Source organism: Culex quinquefasciatus, chromosome 3 (assembly GCF_015732765.1).
Source record: "Culex quinquefasciatus strain JHB chromosome 3, VPISU_Cqui_1.0_pri_paternal, whole genome shotgun sequence".
NCBI classification, from domain to species: domain Eukaryota; kingdom Metazoa; phylum Arthropoda; class Insecta; order Diptera; family Culicidae; genus Culex; species Culex quinquefasciatus.
In genome coordinates this window covers 35,752,156-35,769,811 of record NC_051863.1, presented here as the reverse complement: position 1 = coordinate 35,769,811, position 17,656 = coordinate 35,752,156, and the positions used below count along the sequence as shown (strand labels likewise).

The following is a 17,656-nucleotide window of genomic DNA, read 5'->3' as shown; positions in this document are numbered from 1 at the left end:
TGCTGTTTTTGTTCGCAATACTCAATCAAATTAGTAGATTATCTAATCGCTGAGCTACATCAAAAATGCCTGCGTACTTTTTGCAGCGTATGTGTTTGTATGTGTAAGTTCGCTGTACGTGTGCATAACCATTTCACACCAATCATAAAACAACGTTTTCGCTTGGCTTAAATGAAAGAGAAACGTGCCATGCCATAATTCGCCCAAATTTGAAAAACGCTTCGCACAAGAGCCAACCGAAACTCAAAAAAAAAACGGTACAAATCAAAAACAGCTGACGGCAAAAGCCGACAACTTGCCGCTGCATTGAGTGCGGCCGCGGCGCGGTTGTCTAGGATATTGATCTCTTCAATTGCCGATCGCTTGCAACACAGCAACAACATATGGCGAGGCGGACTTCATCTCGCGAAACTCGACGGCTCATTTAAATTTAATTGTAGAAATTCGCCTAGGCCCAAAATGCATCCACGGTGGGTCGAAATTAGGTTCATCAGCAGTGCCAGCGGGAGATTCGACGGAAGAAGGGGGCCCATTCGCTCGATCTTATTGTGCGTATAAATTTGCGGTGAAAACATTTGGAAAATGCAGAAGCAAAAAGCTGCTTTGCTTGATTTATTGACTCATTACAATCGGCAGCACGGGGGTCGCAACAAAGTCGCAACACAACCACCAGCTTCAAGCGGTGTACGAGTGTGTGAGTGCGAGCTCGAGTAGTTGCGGGTAATGCACAGCTAGTGTGTGCAATCACCAATCGCAATCGCGTTTCGCAGCTAAAATGAGTGTATCGAAGAAGACGAAGAAAAACAACAACAACATAGAAGAAGAAGAAAAGCGCCGTGGAGAAAGTTTGCAATTTCTACGCGCCCCCTGTTGAGAGAAAGAGAGAGGATGAGAGCCCTGAGAGTTACGTGGTTTACTCATTATTGGGATTAAGTGATGATAAAGACCCTGACTGCGCGCGCGGTAGTTGCATGAATGAATGAATAGGCGAAATTATCACCTCACCGGCATCAGTTAGCGAGTGCGTTTCGCTAACGTAGTATTCGCATTGTTGAAGGACGTTGACGTGTCTAGAAACTGCGCTGCGATGACTTATCACCGTCGAAGGTGGTGACTAATTGAACGTGGGCTTTCTTTGCCAAAAAAGATTCCTGTACAAGGAAATACAAATAGTCATTGACATGTATCCGCTTTCAAAAGTCTAAATAATATCTTGAACTTTTAAGTCTAGAAGGAAATTTATAATGAATTGGCAAAATAACACAGTATATATCTGTTCATCGATTCGTTAAATCAATAGAACTGTCAGAATTATTCAATTTGACCTGTATTGTTATTAGACCATGTAAATTTTCCCCCAATAATTGTTCAGGACAATGATGAGTATCTCTTTCCAAGGCAATATCCCTCGCTAGAAAGTTGCTCATCAGCTGCCAGCCCAAGTGACGCCCGCAATCAATTTACCTCACCAGCCTTGAAGATCTCTTCCAGGACGCGTGGGATGATTTTCACAGTCGGCTGCTGATTGTGTTCCGTCGTCCGAAGCCGAAAGAGCTTACTCACGTGAAATGCGGTTCCGGGGCCTTTCTGCCAGACTGTCCAAGTTTGCAAACGCTCGTCTTCAATAGGCCCCCATCCGGAACCAAAGCAAACAAAAAAATCAACCCAAAACCAACCAAGCAATTGTGCACGCCACAAAACTGTCCGGGTCTTATCTGACGGCCACGGCTGACTTCAGCTGGGTAAACCCGGAGAAGTGAAAAAAAAAAAAAAAAAAAAAAAACAACCATTTAATAAACTTTCACCCCGCAAGGTTTGTTGTCTTGTGTGGTCAAATTCACTTTCGATTTTTTCTTTATTTTGTTGCAGCCCAGATCCTCCCGGCGATGATTAATTGCGTGTGTCTTCTTTAAATTCTAGCCCGGCCGGGATGCCAGCGGAGCTGCCATCGCGCTGTTCACCGCTCAGCTGCACTACCCGGACATCGTCACACACAAAACCACGCTCCAGGGCGTGGTGTACCAGCTGGACGTGGCCCTGCAGAGTGCGGACACGCAGAAGGCCGGCCTGGTGTTCATCTACGACATGAGCACCTCCAAGTACTCCAACTTTGACTACGACCTGTCGCAGAAAATACTCACCCTGTTGAAGGTAAGGCGTTTTTTTAGATTTTTTTAAGATTTTAAGATTTTAAGATTTTAAGATTTTAAGATTTTAAGATTTTAAGATTTTAAGATTTTAAGATTTTAAGATTTTAAGATTTTAAGATTTTAAGATTTTAAGATTTTAAGATTTTAAGATTTTAAGATTTTAAGATTTTAAGATTTTAAGATTTTAAGATTTTAAGATTTTAAGATTTTAAGATTTTAAGATTTTAAGATTTTAAGATTTTAAGATTTTAAGATTTTAAGATTTTAAGATTTTAAGATTTTAAGATTTTAAGATTTTAAGATTTTAAGATTTTAAGATTTTAAGATTTTAAGATTTTAAGATTTTAAGATTTTAAGATTTTAAGATTTTAAGATTTTAAGATTTTAAGATTTTAAGATTTTAAGATTTTAAGATTTTAAGATTTTAAGATTTTAAGATTTTAAGATTTTAAGATTTTAAGATTTTAAGATTTTAAGATTTTAAGATTTTAAGATTTTAAGATTTTAAGATTTTTAGATTTTTAGATTTTTAGATTTTTAGATTTTAAGATTTTAAGATTTTAAGGTTTTAAGATTTTAAGATTTTAAGATTTTAAGATTTTAAGATTTTAAAATGTTAAGGTTTAAAGATCTTTTAAAAAGAATTTTCGGTTTGAGGAATTTCAAATCTTATTTTTCAAATTTAAAACAAATAATCGTCACTCGATACCCAATTTAATCACAATTTTCGTTCTCATCGATAATTATTATAATTAACTTACCCATATCGCCAGCGGCCTAATTTCGGCCAAACTTAATCATCTTTTCACCATACCAAACTTGACAGGCAATAAATCAACTTGCCAACCAGCCAGCCAGTTTGTCACCACAGGGTTCCGTTTTGCGGCCGCAGTCAACCTTCAGGGAGAGAGAATTTGTGTTGGTGTGGGCGTGTGCTTCTAATTAGGTCGCAAAGTGGCACATCCCCTGGCTGGTGGGTAACATTGCACAACTTTAGTAATACATGAATTTTTGAATTTTAAAAATCATCGCCTTTTGCAGGTGTTGAAATTTAGCTTGATAACTCGCCCGAAATCTCGCTAATCAATGGCACTAAATAACTGTTCAAAGAACGATGCTAATTCGTCAATATTCGCTCTCGAAGTCGTTGTTTTCGATCCGCAAACTACGCACCAAAAACTTTTACCTCAGACAGTAGTGGCGCCAGCCATCGGCAGCGCAATCAACGTCAAGTTGCGGAATATTCAAACAGAATTGTAAACATTTCCTCACGTTTTATGTGGGCTCCTTAACAGCAGCAACAGCGTGGCGTGGTGACGATGTGTTGGGTTGTTGATGTTTTTCTTAGAATTTCTACTTCGCAGAAGTGTTTAGCGCAAGCCAAAACTTAATGCGCGGTACCGGGTCGCGACTACCCACACACTGCTGGAGCGATACAGACTTTGCGCAATTTGCAAGAACTTATTTTGCTTTTTTTTTTAATTTTGAATTCAACGTTTTTAAAATGCATTACATCTTACATTTTTTTTAAATTTAAATTTTAGAATTTAATCTCAACTTTTCAAAAGTGACTCAAATTCGGTGGACCCCTGTACCCCGAGCAAACAATGAGTAGCCGCGAAAACATCGATGACGTCGGACGTCTTTTCGCACTTGACACAACGACGCGTTGCCATCACCACCACTACTGACTGTCTTGGGATAGTCTGTTGGCTGTTGTTGTTTACTTGTTTTGTGTGCACACCTTGGCGTCGCGGCGCGTAGCTCTCACGACGACGACGACGACGACGGTGGGATGATTGAAACAGCGCAGGAAGGACACAAGTGTTGGCAGTTTTGTTTTTTTCTCTCTGGTCAACAAAATCCGATGTTCAGATAAAAAATTAAGCATCTCACTGAGTTTAGTTTATAGTTCATGCTTGAATTATATTTACAATTAAAACCGCAAAAGGTTTAGATTTAAATAATTGCTTAAAAAAAAAATAAGCTAAATTTGAATTTATGCGGTATTTTTTTTTAAATTGACTATATCGCTATTCTTGTCTACAATTCTGGATTTTTTTTTTGCTTTGAAAAGGTCCAATAAACCAAATTTCCAGTTTTTGCATTTTGGGTGTTTTTGAAAACGCCTTGAGTAAGAGGTATTAAAAAACACCCAAAAAGCAAAAACTGACAATTTGGTTTATTGAACCTTTAAAAAAAATTCCAGAATTGTCCCAGTTATAAGTTTGTATTATGCTTTGGTAAAATCAACAATTTTACGTATTTTCAACTTACCTCAGCAGTAATTATTTTTTCTCTTGTGATGTAAGTAAATTTTTTAATTTAATTTTAATTGCAGATATTTAAATGTCAATAGATCATAGTGTTAAGTAGTCTTTAAACACAAAAAAGCTGCTTATCAGTAATCTGTACCTCTAGGACTTTTCAGGAAAAAAAGTAACACTTTAAAAAAAATAACCCATTTCTTTGTTTCACTTTTTTATACATAAGATTCCCTAAATACGAATTTTTCAAAGGTGGGCAAAACCGCTCGTTTCAGGATCCGCTTATTTTCGCTCGCTTGTTAAAATGAACGGCTTTTTCGCTTTTTTCAATATTTTGATAAAATGGCTGTTTTGAAGAATGGATTTTCATGTTTTTTTTTCATTGAACTTTTATGAAACATAAAAAAACTAAAAAAAGAGAAGATTCGCTTAAAAATCAACGGTTTTGTCGGTCGCTACGTCAAGATTTTTACTTGAACTTAGACGTTCAAATAGAGAAATTTGCTTTTAATTTTACGAAATTGCATTTATTTCTGATTAAGTCAAACAAATGCTGACATGTTATTTTGAGAAAATATTCTGCGAACTATTTTCTACATTTTGAGTTAATCGATAAAGTCTATAAATGGTAAAGTTTAATCGGGCTAGAGGATTTCTTTTCCTCAAAATCACACAAGCTATTTAATAAGGTTTGTTCATTCCGGGAATTCTTGGGACAAAATCCCCGTTTTTTTCATAACAGGGAAATCCCGAATCCCGGGATTTTTTTTATTTAGTCCCGGGAATTCCCGAATTAATAAAATAACAAATTTTGGTCTGAAAATTTTGGATCAGATTACTTAGAAATCGATAAGAATTATACAGCATTAAATTTAAAATTCAGTATTCAGCAAATTGTTAAAATTTGAGTTTACTTCTCCTGTACATCTTCAATCTGTAGTCTCGATTTTCCCCAGTAGTGACTATAAGAAAATTTGTAAAATATTTTTTAATATGTTACATGAAATTCTAAACTTAACTATTGGCTGGCCAAATGGCTCAATTTAATGTTCCAGCTCGGACTTTTTAGTCAAATTATTTCAAAATCAAATATTTTCATTGATTGGTATTATTTTATTTCTTGTCGTTTCTTGTTATTTCCATCAAAAATTAATTTTATTATGCTTTTCTTGTCATGTCATATAAAACAATAAATAAAAAATATATTCATTAAAGACTTACTTATTTTGAATTATTTTGGGTGGGGCGGGCCTCGTGGCGCGGTGGTTAGCGGCTTCTGCTGCCGATCTCTGAGTTGCTATAAGGTAGCGTTCTTTTATTACGTAACGCGAAAAATCGGACTTTTAGACCCCCTCCCCCCCCCGTAACAAAATTTCCATACAAATTTTAAAATTTTTGTATGGAGCGTAACATGGCCTCCGACCCCCCCTCCCCCTACTGCGTTACGTAATAAAAGAACGCTCCCTAAGGCGCGGGTCCGATTCCCGCCTTATCCTCCTGATCTTCTATCGGATGGGGAAGTAAAACGTCGGTCCATTTGCGTGAAAGAGGTTTTGGATGACTCACCACACATAACCTTCGGACGCCAAGAAATGAGCAGAAACTTGCAACAGAGACCACAAAAGACCCGGTGGTCATTAAAGTGGATTAGCTTGCTTTTTTGGGTTGAAAATTGGTGTGCATATAAAATCCAAAGCTCAGCAAAGTACTTTTTTTTAATTTCTGTTAAGCAAACTAAAAACTTCTATACTTGTTTAGATTGAAGTGTTGATTATCACCAATTAATAATATTGAGTTAATTATAAGATTCAAAGCTTTAAAAACATAACAAATACAATGAAAACATAGATTTTATGACTGTTTCAAACATTTTGCAAATGAAAAGTATTTCACTTAATTTTTGATAATATTTCGGAGTTATTGTCAATATTATGTTATAATTTTCGAAAATTTTAATATTTTTCGTTTTTTTTAATTCTTTATGAAGGAAACCACACAGAAAAACATATTTTTGGAGAGCTGAGAAAATTTCCTACAATTTGTATCGAGACTTAAAATTTTAAAGTTTCCTACGACTTTTTCAAATGTTAGGCTATTTTTTGAGTAATGTTGACGTGAAAATCGACGAATACTGACACGGCGGAGTTCACAATATTATTATGGCTAAACAATATTTTTCCTCGTTGCATTGTTCCTTTTACTGTGAAACGAGCTTAAAAAAAATAGTTATGAAATCGGTAATCAAGACTTATATTAAGAGTTTTACCATTTAACTTCAAACTATATTTTACAAGTATGCCTATTCTCATAGCATTTATACTAAGGGAAATATACCCATTTTAATCCTAATAACTGCTCGTGTTTGAATGATGCTGGAAATCTCTTTTGAGTGCTGCCAAAATTGATGAAATTTTAAGCGAACACTCACGAAAAGTAGCATTTATAGCGAAAGTTTCCTGGAATCACTGGCTTACTTCAACAGGCGCTGCTGGTGGTGTTGGTGGCCACCCTTCGCTTCTCGCTCGGTTTTCTTCAGTCTTCGATTGGAATGGGTCGTCAAAATTCAAACGTCAAATGACTTAGCGAGTTTTTTTGATGGCGCTTGCTAATTATTTACATGTTTTGGGATTATTATTCAAGTGAGTGACTAACGAATGTCAGGGTGGCCACTCAAGTCGGGAAATCGGGAAAGTCGGGAAAAAGTCGGGAATTCGCCAAAATCCGCCAAAAATCGGGAAAAAGTCGGGAATTTATGATTTTTTGTCAAAAAATCGGGAAAAGTCGGGAATTCTGAGCATAATTGATTGAAAATTATTTTTTAACTCTTGAATAATTTTGTAATATTTTGTAAAATATTCAAATTGAATTCACTAATTTCTGCTTTAGTAACTTACTTTTAGTTTAAGGTTCTTTTCACTATTTTAATATATTCGAGTATAGAAAAGCTGTTAAAGGCATTCAAAATCTTAATGAATATTGGAGTCTTTGACACAGATTTTCATAATATTTTTTATGAATCAAATGATCGCTTTAATTTTTGTTCATCAAACAAGAGGTAAAGTTAATGAAAAACTAATATAAAAATAGAGCCTAATGGCCGGCTTAGAATTATGATTCTATTTCATTTTGTCACATAATTGGATATTTAGATTCCAACTTGAGTTTGTCAATGTTTTTTTTGTGAATATTTTTATTTGTTTAACGAAATTTATTTAGTAATTAAAAATATATTTTTTCCAAATGTTGCTCTTGAACTTTTTTTGTGAGTATGGGTAAATAGATAAAGTTTGATTTTCAGTTTTCGGAATACTTAAATATCGAATAAAATCCAAAATTGTAAAACTTTTTTACGTTTTGGAAACATAAAGAAAATATTGAAATTGCAAAATATATAATCCAAGAAATTTTTAGTTATTGCAAAATTGTTTAAAAAAATTGTTTCTTCAATTATTTTGCTTAAAATAAGTGGGAAAACATAAAATCATATCAAACTTAATTTTCATTGAAAAAAAAAACAGTTAAATACTGACCACTAGATAATTTAAAATTGATTAGAAAATTTAATATCAAAAATTACAAAATTAAAAAGGGAACTTGTCAAAAACATTTTTTTTGAATTCCTTGACATTTTTTCTAAATCCTTTGAATGAATAATAATAGCAATTATGTTTCAATCATTCTTTGATTTAAAATGATGATGCAGTTTTGAAAAAATAGGAACGCTATTTTAAGTTCAGTTATCTTTAACTTTTTGTCATTTTCAGTTGAAACGAAGTATCAAAAACTATAAGTTTGTCAATTTAAAAAATAACATGGAAGTTATAAGTATTGTTGAACTTTCGATTATTTTTTCAAAGACAAATTGTTTGTGTTTCTACTCTTAATCATAATAATAAAATTCCATTTTTGAAGGGTTTTTTTTATTTATTGTTTAGTTTTTGTATTTACAAAAAATGCTTATATTTGGATATTTTTAAAATTCATTGTGATTTTTTTTCGCTGGTTAATATTGACTGTTCTTATAGAAAGTTTTTTGTTTGAAATCATTCTTTAGATAAGAAATGCCTGTTATTTGAGCATTCTGGAAAAAGTCGGGAATTTGAAAATGGAATTTGAGTGGTCACCCTGGAATGTTCAAAAGAACATGTTGCTGGTAGTTGGCAGCAATTTCATATCTTAAGTGCTTTGAAATCGTTAGCGCAAGTGAAAAGATATTGATGGCGACTTTCGTTAAGCAGTTAAGCTCTCATCTTGAGTGGATGTGTGTGCCACCAAAATGATGAGAAATGGTCTCGCAAAATAGAAATTATGATCAAAAGTGCATTAAATTTGATCTTTTTGGCCTGTAAATGGCATAAATTTGCGTGCTTACTTGCGGCGGCGCTGTTGCTGGAAAGTTTATAGCCTAAATAGCATTTTTGGAGCTTTAATCGAGCATCAAACTCTCCATATGACGAAGATTGGTGTTTGATTAGAAAGGGCATATTTCCCCTATTATCTATCAGCTTAGTGTGAAAATATTGTTGAAAAAGCATATTGAATTGAAATTACCAAAGTTTGATGATATGGCGTCATCCATAAAGTATGTCACGCTTTAGGGGGAGGGGGTCTGAGAAAGTGTGACATTGCGTGTTATAAGTATAGGGAAAGCGTGACAAAGGGGGGGAGGGGGCGGGGGTAAATTTTGGCTGATTTTGCGTGACGTACTTTATGGATGAAGCCTATTGCAAATAACAAACCCAGAACCAAAAAAAAAAAATACATAGTGAAAATGATAGGCTCAAAATTTTAATTTACTCTTAATATTTTGAGACAGGGAGAATTTAACCATTGGCTGGCTAAATGGCTCAATTTAATGTTCCAGCTCGGAATTTTTTTAAAATGATTTTTTATCAAGGAATATTAAATCTAATGTTTGAAATTAACTTTAGTCAAATTAATTCCAAATCAACCTTTTTGGAACTGTGGGATACAAACTCAGCCCTCAACAAAGAAAAAATCATGCCAATTATGAACGTCGTCACCTCAACGCTAAACTGAAACTCCAACTCGATCGTGCACAAACCAACCTGAAAATTTCGCGAAATCCAATCAAGGGTTTCACTGTAAACCGTTCGCGTTCTCGCGAATCGCCCGTTCGCTCCCCGTATTGAACTGCTTCAGTGCAAACTTTCCCGGTACCGGCCTGCTCGCTGCTACTTGTGTACCGCGAATCTGCCAACACTGCGCTGGCCCAACAGCCCCTAAAACGTGTGCCGCGACGACGGCCGTTTTGTCGCGCGAGATTCCGCGAGGGCGGCGACGTTCTTCCATTCAGTATGTAGCGAGTAGCTCGTCTACCAAGTCGTCGTCGTCGGTTTCGGTGTGAAGTTTTTTTTTGCTGTTGTATTCTAATCTGTTTCCGGTGGTGTGGACACGTTTTCTGGGGAGGTTCGCTGCGTAAGGAGGTCGGTGCGTACCGCGAAAAACTGTTGACAACTTGCTACGCATCAAAGTTTGGCGCGTTGAGCTCATCAACTCTTGGAACCCCGTCAGCGCGCGATTGTCCAATGACACAGAGTGCGTGTATTTCTAAATTAAGCTCTCCTCAGCGCTTGGCGCATGTTTTTGGCCGGTGTCAGCGTGAGCTTATTTTCGGGTTGTTGTTTTGTTTATTTTTTCGCAATTGAGTATGCAACTCGCGAGAAGTGACTCTGGCCAGGGTACCGTACGACGCGGAGTGATCAGTCTCAGCCAGATACCGAAGAATACGGTGTGACGAGTTTTAAGTTGAATACTTCGCCCAAGTGGTTAGCAGTGATCGCTGGAGCGTGAAAGGAAGAATTTACTCTCAGAAAACAAGAGATCAAAAGGTGAAGTTATAGTGACGACTTTTAAACACCTCGGAAGTTCCCGAAATCATCAATTTCCGACGATTCTCCAGTCGATCCGAGACCAGGCAGGAAAGGGAGGAATATTTTGTAAACAGCAACATTAGAATCATCGCAACAATCAACAAGCACGCGGGAGGAAACGGCAAATTCCAGCAGGCCGGCTGAGATAGAGAGAGGTGTGTTCCCCGTCGGTCATCCGTCGATTCGCTGATTAGATAACTATCACACATAGCATGCGGGTTGTTGTTGTAGAGTGAGTGAGTAAGTAGGGTTGCACACGAGCACGCGCGCACACAGGTTGCTAGAGTGGGGTTCAGAATGTAAACATCACTGCCTGGGACTGGGACAGAGGGGTGCATCGATGGGTTCTCAATGGTTTCATCTAATGAAAAAGTTATGTAATATTAATTATCAACAAATAAGATTTTTTTCTGAATCTTAAAACTAATAAAGGGTTCAAATAAAATAGTTCCTCCAGATTTTAGTCAAAAACTTAGTTTAGCTCAATTTTTGAACTCTTTTGCCTAACTTTAATACTATTAGGTGCTTTTGAAGGTTATTTTGTAACTTTTTTTCCTTCAGTAGATGTACTCGATTCTTTATGTACCCGCAAACTTTGCTCCCAACTGTTAAGTCTTTGTTAATCAACTGTTGAAAGGTAGTCCACATCTCAGCTTAGGATAGTAATTTCACACAAGTAATGCTTAAACAACGAAATAAATGAAATGAAAGAAAATGAAAAACTATTAGGTAAAAATGTTTCTCAAAATCATTAAGTTTCTTTAAGCTATAAAAACATGTTTTTTTTCATAAATTTCAATAGCTAAAAAATATTTATTTTTTCAAAAAATTGTTAATTTTTTTTAAGTTTGAATCATAAAAGTTTGACCCTTTCTGAAAAAAATGCTGATAAAATTTTCTTCTATTTTCATTCCAAGACCTAGAAAATCGAATATGTAGTAAGTTTCTCAGCTCTTGAAATGCAAAGAATTAAATTTGAAGTATAGTACTTGTTCGGTAAATGAGCTGAGAACGTCGCCCAGTTATCGAATACTGCTCGCTAAAATAGTTCTTCCAGATTTTAGTCATTCAATTGACGAGGGGAACATCGATGCATTATATTTTCTCTACAAAAATAAATAAGAAGGTACCTCAAAAACGCTTCCAGAGCGTACTCTCCAAATACTCTTTCAACATGGCATGAAATTTAATGATAACTTAAAAACTTTTAATTTGTTTGCATTGTTTTTTTTTGCATCCACTGACCCCTTTTGTTTGTTATTGTTTTTGACTTTTGTCTGCTTTTAAACTGGGCTACAGCCCCGTTATCGAGAGCCCAGTTTAAAAGCAGTTTTCTAAATTGCAATGTCAAAATGTGAAAGCTTTGTAAAATTTTCCGAAGAAAAATTAAAAAAATTACATTAAATCTATCACTAAAAATGTAAAAAAATTAAATTTAGAATTAAAATGTTTGGACTTTGGACCGTATTAACCCTCTACAACCTAACCCCGCCTTTAGACGGGCTTCGATCTGAAAAATCGCCAAAAATACATTTTTCAACCAATTTTTAATCTTTGAAATGCGTTGGAAAGAAGAACTCTTTGAATTTTAGAAAATTTAAGGGTTGGAAGTTTTACTTGTTTTATGTGACTTTGCCAATGTTTTTATAAATGTCATTTTTTTAGGGGTCAACTTTGGCTGTGTTTTTTACTTACATTTCGTATATTTTAAGTAAAAATAAGTATGCAGTAATTTTTTAGTGTCCCAGACTATGCCTCTACGCATTTGTTTATAATATAAATGATAATGGTGCCATTCTATAGCAGAAAAAGTAAAAAACAAGTATAAAATTGAAAAAGTGACTGTAAAAACATGAAAAAATTAGATAGGCAAAATGTAATGATAGGAGGTGTTAAAATAGGCCAAATACTACCAAAAACAAACATAAACTAAACAAGATAAATGAAAATTAAAATACTAAAAATGAAACAAGAAAAACATAAAACAAGAGAAGTAAAGTTTTTCGTAGAACAAAAGTTGCTCAAAATGACCTCCTGAACATGCGAAAAATAAAAATTTTCGAAAAAAAAATTTGGGCAGTAGAGGGTTAATAGTTGTAAAATTTCATTAAGAACTTCAAAAGTTCTACAAAAACACGAGTTTTACTACACTCCGATATTTTAAAAAGCATTTAAATGTTATTTACGAATTCTGCAAAAGGTTTTTGATTTGTGTTTTATTTTAATTTGCTAAAACCAAAAAGAAAACAAATTTTAGGTCATTATTTCACCCATTCAAGGTTTAATACAATTTTGACAGCTGTCCCATAAAAATGTGTTATACATATTCGAAAATCTGTAAACGTAGTACACTGCCATCCCGTTTTTAGCAACATGGCGTGATTTTTATGTTGCCAAAATAGGGATGATGCCAAAAACGGGAAATCACTGTTTTTGATATTCAGCAGTTCTCTACGGAATCGGTCTTTTTTTTTCATTTTGCATCTTTAGTTCGTTCATATAATTTTCCATACAAATTTGGCAGCTGTCCATACAAAAATGATATGTGAAAATTCAAAAATTAGTATCTTTTGAAGGATTTTTTTGATTGATTTGGTGTCTTGGGCAAAGTTGTAGGTATGGATATGAACTACACTGAAAAAATATGATACACGGTAAAAACAATTTTGGTGATTTTTTATTTCACTTTGTGTCACTAAAACTTGATTTGCAAAAAAAAACACTATTTTTATTTTTTTATTTTTTGATATGTTTTAGAGGACATCAAATGCCAACTTTTCAGAAATTTCCAGAATGGGCAAAAAATCTTTGACCGAGTTATGATTTTTTGAATCAATACAGTTAACTAAAAATGCCTATAACTTGAAAACGTTGCACTTTATCAAAATTTCACTAAAGTACTTACATCGAAAAATGAAGTTGAAAAATTTTTGCGACCAATATTTCGATTTTTTGTAAAAATCTGTATTGATTCAAAAAATCATAACTCGGTCAAAGATTTTTTGCCCATTCTGGATATTTCTGAAAAGTTGGCATTTGATGTCCTCTAAAACATAAAAAATAGTGTTGTTTTGAAAATCAAGTTTTAGAGACAAAAAGTGAAATTAATAATCACCAAATTTTTTATATTGCATCATTTTTTTCAGTGTAGTCTATATCCATACCTATAACTTTGCCGAAGACTCCAAATCAATCAAAAAATTCCTTCAAAAGATACAGATTTTTGAATTTTCATACATCATTTTTGTATGGACAGCTGCCAAATTTGTATGGAAAATTATATGAACGAACTAATGATGCAAAATGGCTTATTTGGGCATACCGAAGGCACCAAAAAAGTTTCAGCCGGATTAAAAAAATACAAAAAAAAATCGAATGACCGAAATCTCAGAGAATTGCTCTATTAAGGCCTCTTAAAATGTTAGTCTTAATTCCGGAGATTTTTTTTTGCGGGAAAATTGGAGCCTAACATTTCAAAAGGGCACACAACTTTTGTAAACATTAGTGTATCCCTTTCACTCAAATGACAGTTTGCATAAGGTGTGAGAGGGATGTATACAAAAGTTGTGTACCCTAATGAAATGGAAAGCACGAATTCATAAAGTTTTAGTTGCTGAGATATTCGTTGTTTGGGTAAGACTTACAAAACTTTAATTTCCCCTTTTATTTTTTCCGTTGTATCTCAGCAATCAGAAGTCCAACCTTCAATGTTTCTTAGACATACTTATACAAAATCTTAAACCTTTGATTTTTATTTTGGATATTCGCCATTTATTTTTTTTTAGCTTTGATTAAACTTTAAGTGTTTATTAGTCGAAAATGGCGCATTTTGTTGAAAAATTAGTACTTTTTTATTGCTTTCAAAATGGGTAATTTTTTTTCCCAGAAAAATCTAAAGTTTGTTTTTTAGCTAAAATCAAACTTCAATCAGCTTTTATTAAAAAAAATAAATTACTTTTTGGTTGCTTAAAACAATTGAGTAAGCTATCTATTTTTTTTTTTTCAAAAAACACAGCCAAAAAATAATAATTTGACCAAACATACAAAAAAAAAAATCCAAAAACTAAAAATACGGTTTTTTGGAAAATGATTTGTTGTAAAAAAATTGTCATTTAAAATTTCGGCAAAAAAAATCATTCCCTTTACCTATTTTTCATTTTGCTGATCATTCTTGATCAATACCTACAACTTTGCCGAAGAATCAAACTAACTTTGAAGACATGTTTTCCTAGACTTATGTAAACCATTTTTGTGTTCATGGAGACAGTTGCACTCGAGAATGTTGTTCGAGGAGGGCGTAAGTTATTGGATTTTGTTTATTTCATGTTATAAATATTGTTAAATATTGTTATAAGTCTTCAAAATCGAATCATTCACATTTTTTTCCTTTTTTCTTTTTCTTTATTTATAAATCAAATTCGAGTTCTGCGACCCCATTTTAGTCAAATTTGAATAGTTGATTGCCTTTTAAATAATAAAATGCATTTTTTAAAAAAATATTTCGTCTCCGCCATATTGGCCGTCATCTTGGATTATTTTTTTTAAATCACTTTAGCGCAGTATACTTAAACCCAACATTCGAAAATCAAAAAAACGAAAAAAAGTCGATTATCCGAAGTGAATTTTTTCCGTGGCCTTCGGATAATCGAGTCTAGACTGTACAACAAAATACTTCAATAATTATAACGCCCTTCTCAATGCCACTCTCGAGTACAACTGGCCTCATATACATAAAAATGGCCTAGGATAACAGTTTACAAAGTTACATTGCGATCGGAGAGGGTCGAGTAAAAAGTACCTAAAAATCCTGTTTTGGACTCGAAACTTGTCAAATGATTAAAATAATCCAGGGAGGGTTTAAAGTCACAATATTCTTTAAATGTGTACATTTTTCAAAATTCATAGGTGGGCGAATTGACGGTATGCTTTGTACTATTTTAGGATCGTATCCCAGAATTGAAGCCAATTTTTAAATCTTTAATCTGGTTTATACAAAAAAAAACTGGCATCGGTCTACCCCTCGTACGCGATATCATGTTCCCCACTGGGTTTGTCGTGGTGCCCGTCGAGTAGTTCCGCTAATATCGCACACCCAAGATGTCGACTGTGATGTGACTTTGGGACACATTCTAGCACGGCATCCGTCGACTCACGATGACTGACTCAGGTGCGACTTCAGCTTCAGTGGGCGTGTGAGTCAGCTGTTGTCGTAGGTATTGGAATCGCAGTATCTACGCCGGCTATTATTAGTCTACAGGTTGCGATTTTATTGTGCATCGAAGACGCAATTTGTGTTTTATTCCCATGATTATTTCTCGACACCGCCAAATTAAGAACGATTAAGTGATGTCACTTCGAGTTGAAGATCTGATTCTTGTCGCCTCGATTCGTTCGAGAAGTGAGAATCACCACCGTCAACCATCAAGGTGACGTAACGCCTTCTCTCGCTGCTTGGTGGATTAATTAGCGAGAGGCGAGCTAAGTTTAGTGACACTCACTGAAATCGATACATCGCTGCACAGTGGAGTAAAGGGGAAAACTGTCAAGATTGAATGGGATGAATCTAAATTAAGTTAACTCAGACTTTTCTAAATTTTTCTATAACAGAAACCATCAATATTTTCATTAAGAACTGGATAGAGATAATGACATTTTCCGATCCATTCGGTTCTGTCGATTACAAAGATTGATTTACCACCATTTACCCATATTCGGGAAACCCGATGCCATCAGTGACAATTATTCACTCTATCACAGACAAAAAGTCGTCAATCGCGTGCGTGCGCCCCATTCCAACGCTCCGAATAGAATTCGATGGTTTTCGATTGTGTGTTGAATTTGCTGTGGGCCGTCGCCAAATTCGGAACCGGGCCTGAACTGGCCAAATTTGTCACCGAGAATCGATTCCCCTCCGAAACCCCTTCGTGACTCGGGTGACCCTAGCTCTACGCCTTCTACGTGTTCACGCGTATGCCATCGGTTTGGTGAATTTTGGAGCTCGGTTTATGTGGGTGGAATCCAATTATTCGTGGCGTACGTCGTTTGTCCACGTCTTGACTTTCGTGTGACTCGGGGGTTACCCCTTTGTTCGGAATTGAGATGTGCAACTTATTGGTTTGTTGGTTTCTATTGAAGGAAATGTGTATTTAATTTTTTTTACAATCAGGAAACTAATAAAAAAAAACCTTTTTATCAGAAGTCAAATTGATCATTTTGAAAATACATTTTTTGAACTTTTATGCGTATTTTTGTAATTTTGTGATGTTTAAGGAAACCCCGCAATTTATGAGCCATAGAAAAGTACGGCCAAAAATATTGACGTTGAGTTATGATTTTTTAGGAAAAAAAAAAACAAGAAATCCTACCCAATTTTTTGAATTGATTTTAACTAAAATTTTAGAAGCAAATTTGAAAACAAGGCTTGATTTTAACATGTTTCTATCTTTTCTGAAACCTTCACCAAGGCCGAGGACCAATAACTTCAAATTTATTATGCTTATAATTCTTACAACTTCTTACAAGTCGGATTTTTTTTCCGCATTAGACTAATGCAAATTTTATTTTAAGTTTTTATACTCCAGCCACTTTGTTTAAAAAAACCCCAAAAAATCAGGGGAGGTGGGTGCAAAAAAATATCGCTAAAAATTAAAATTTTCTTTGAAAATCGTGTAAAATCGATTCTAAACTATTTAGAACACATTCCAAAAACTTAAAATTTCATCAATCGAAGGCTTGAAATCTACATGTAAATTTTAAATTTTGGTACCTTAGATTGAAAAAAAGACTTTAAATTTGGGCTAATGCAGAATCTTTTCTTACTTCTTATGGATCTACAAATGAATCAATATCATTTGGAAACTCTAGAAAAAAAAATGTCATCCCCTATTATCCGAAGTGATTTTTTTCCAAGGCCTTCAGATAATCGAGTCTGGACTGTATTTGCAACTTCAAAATTAAAATTGGAAAATACAATGCGGTTTTTTTTTGCCAATTGCTTTGTTGTCAAGTTATAGGCATCAGGGTGGCTCGAGATGGTCGATTTTTTAGAACATGTTTTTTTCGGTTATTTTCAGGCCGCTTAAACAACCCCCTAAAATTTGGGAGCGATTGGTTGCGTCCACACTTTGCGCATTGCACTTCAATTTTGTATGGGAATTAGTATGGAAAATCCATCTTTTTTACTTTTTGACTTTTAGCATTTTTATTTTCTACTAATTTTTTCAAACCAACACAATAGCATTAAAATTGAAAAAAAAAAATCTAAAACTTTCGCGAAGAAAGCACTGTGTTATCTTGCTCCTGTCAAAATATACAGCGCTCTAAAAACTGGTCTAAGACGTGTTTT

The 17,656-nt window shown here is 34.6% G+C and overlaps 1 protein-coding gene across 2 annotated transcripts in view; it reads left to right on the top strand.

Annotated features, from left to right (window-relative positions):
• The window catches only part of LOC6041811 (tyrosine-protein phosphatase non-receptor type 9), a 107,584-nt gene that overhangs the window by 42,253 nt on the left and 47,675 nt on the right, over positions 1-17,656 (top strand). For both annotated transcript variants that reach the window (XM_038259066.1, XM_038259067.1), the window contains exon 3: positions 1,921-2,151. In XM_038259066.1, the coding sequence (XP_038114994.1) occupies positions 1,921-2,151 (231 nt within the window). The remainder of the gene's footprint in view (positions 1-1,920; positions 2,152-17,656) is intronic.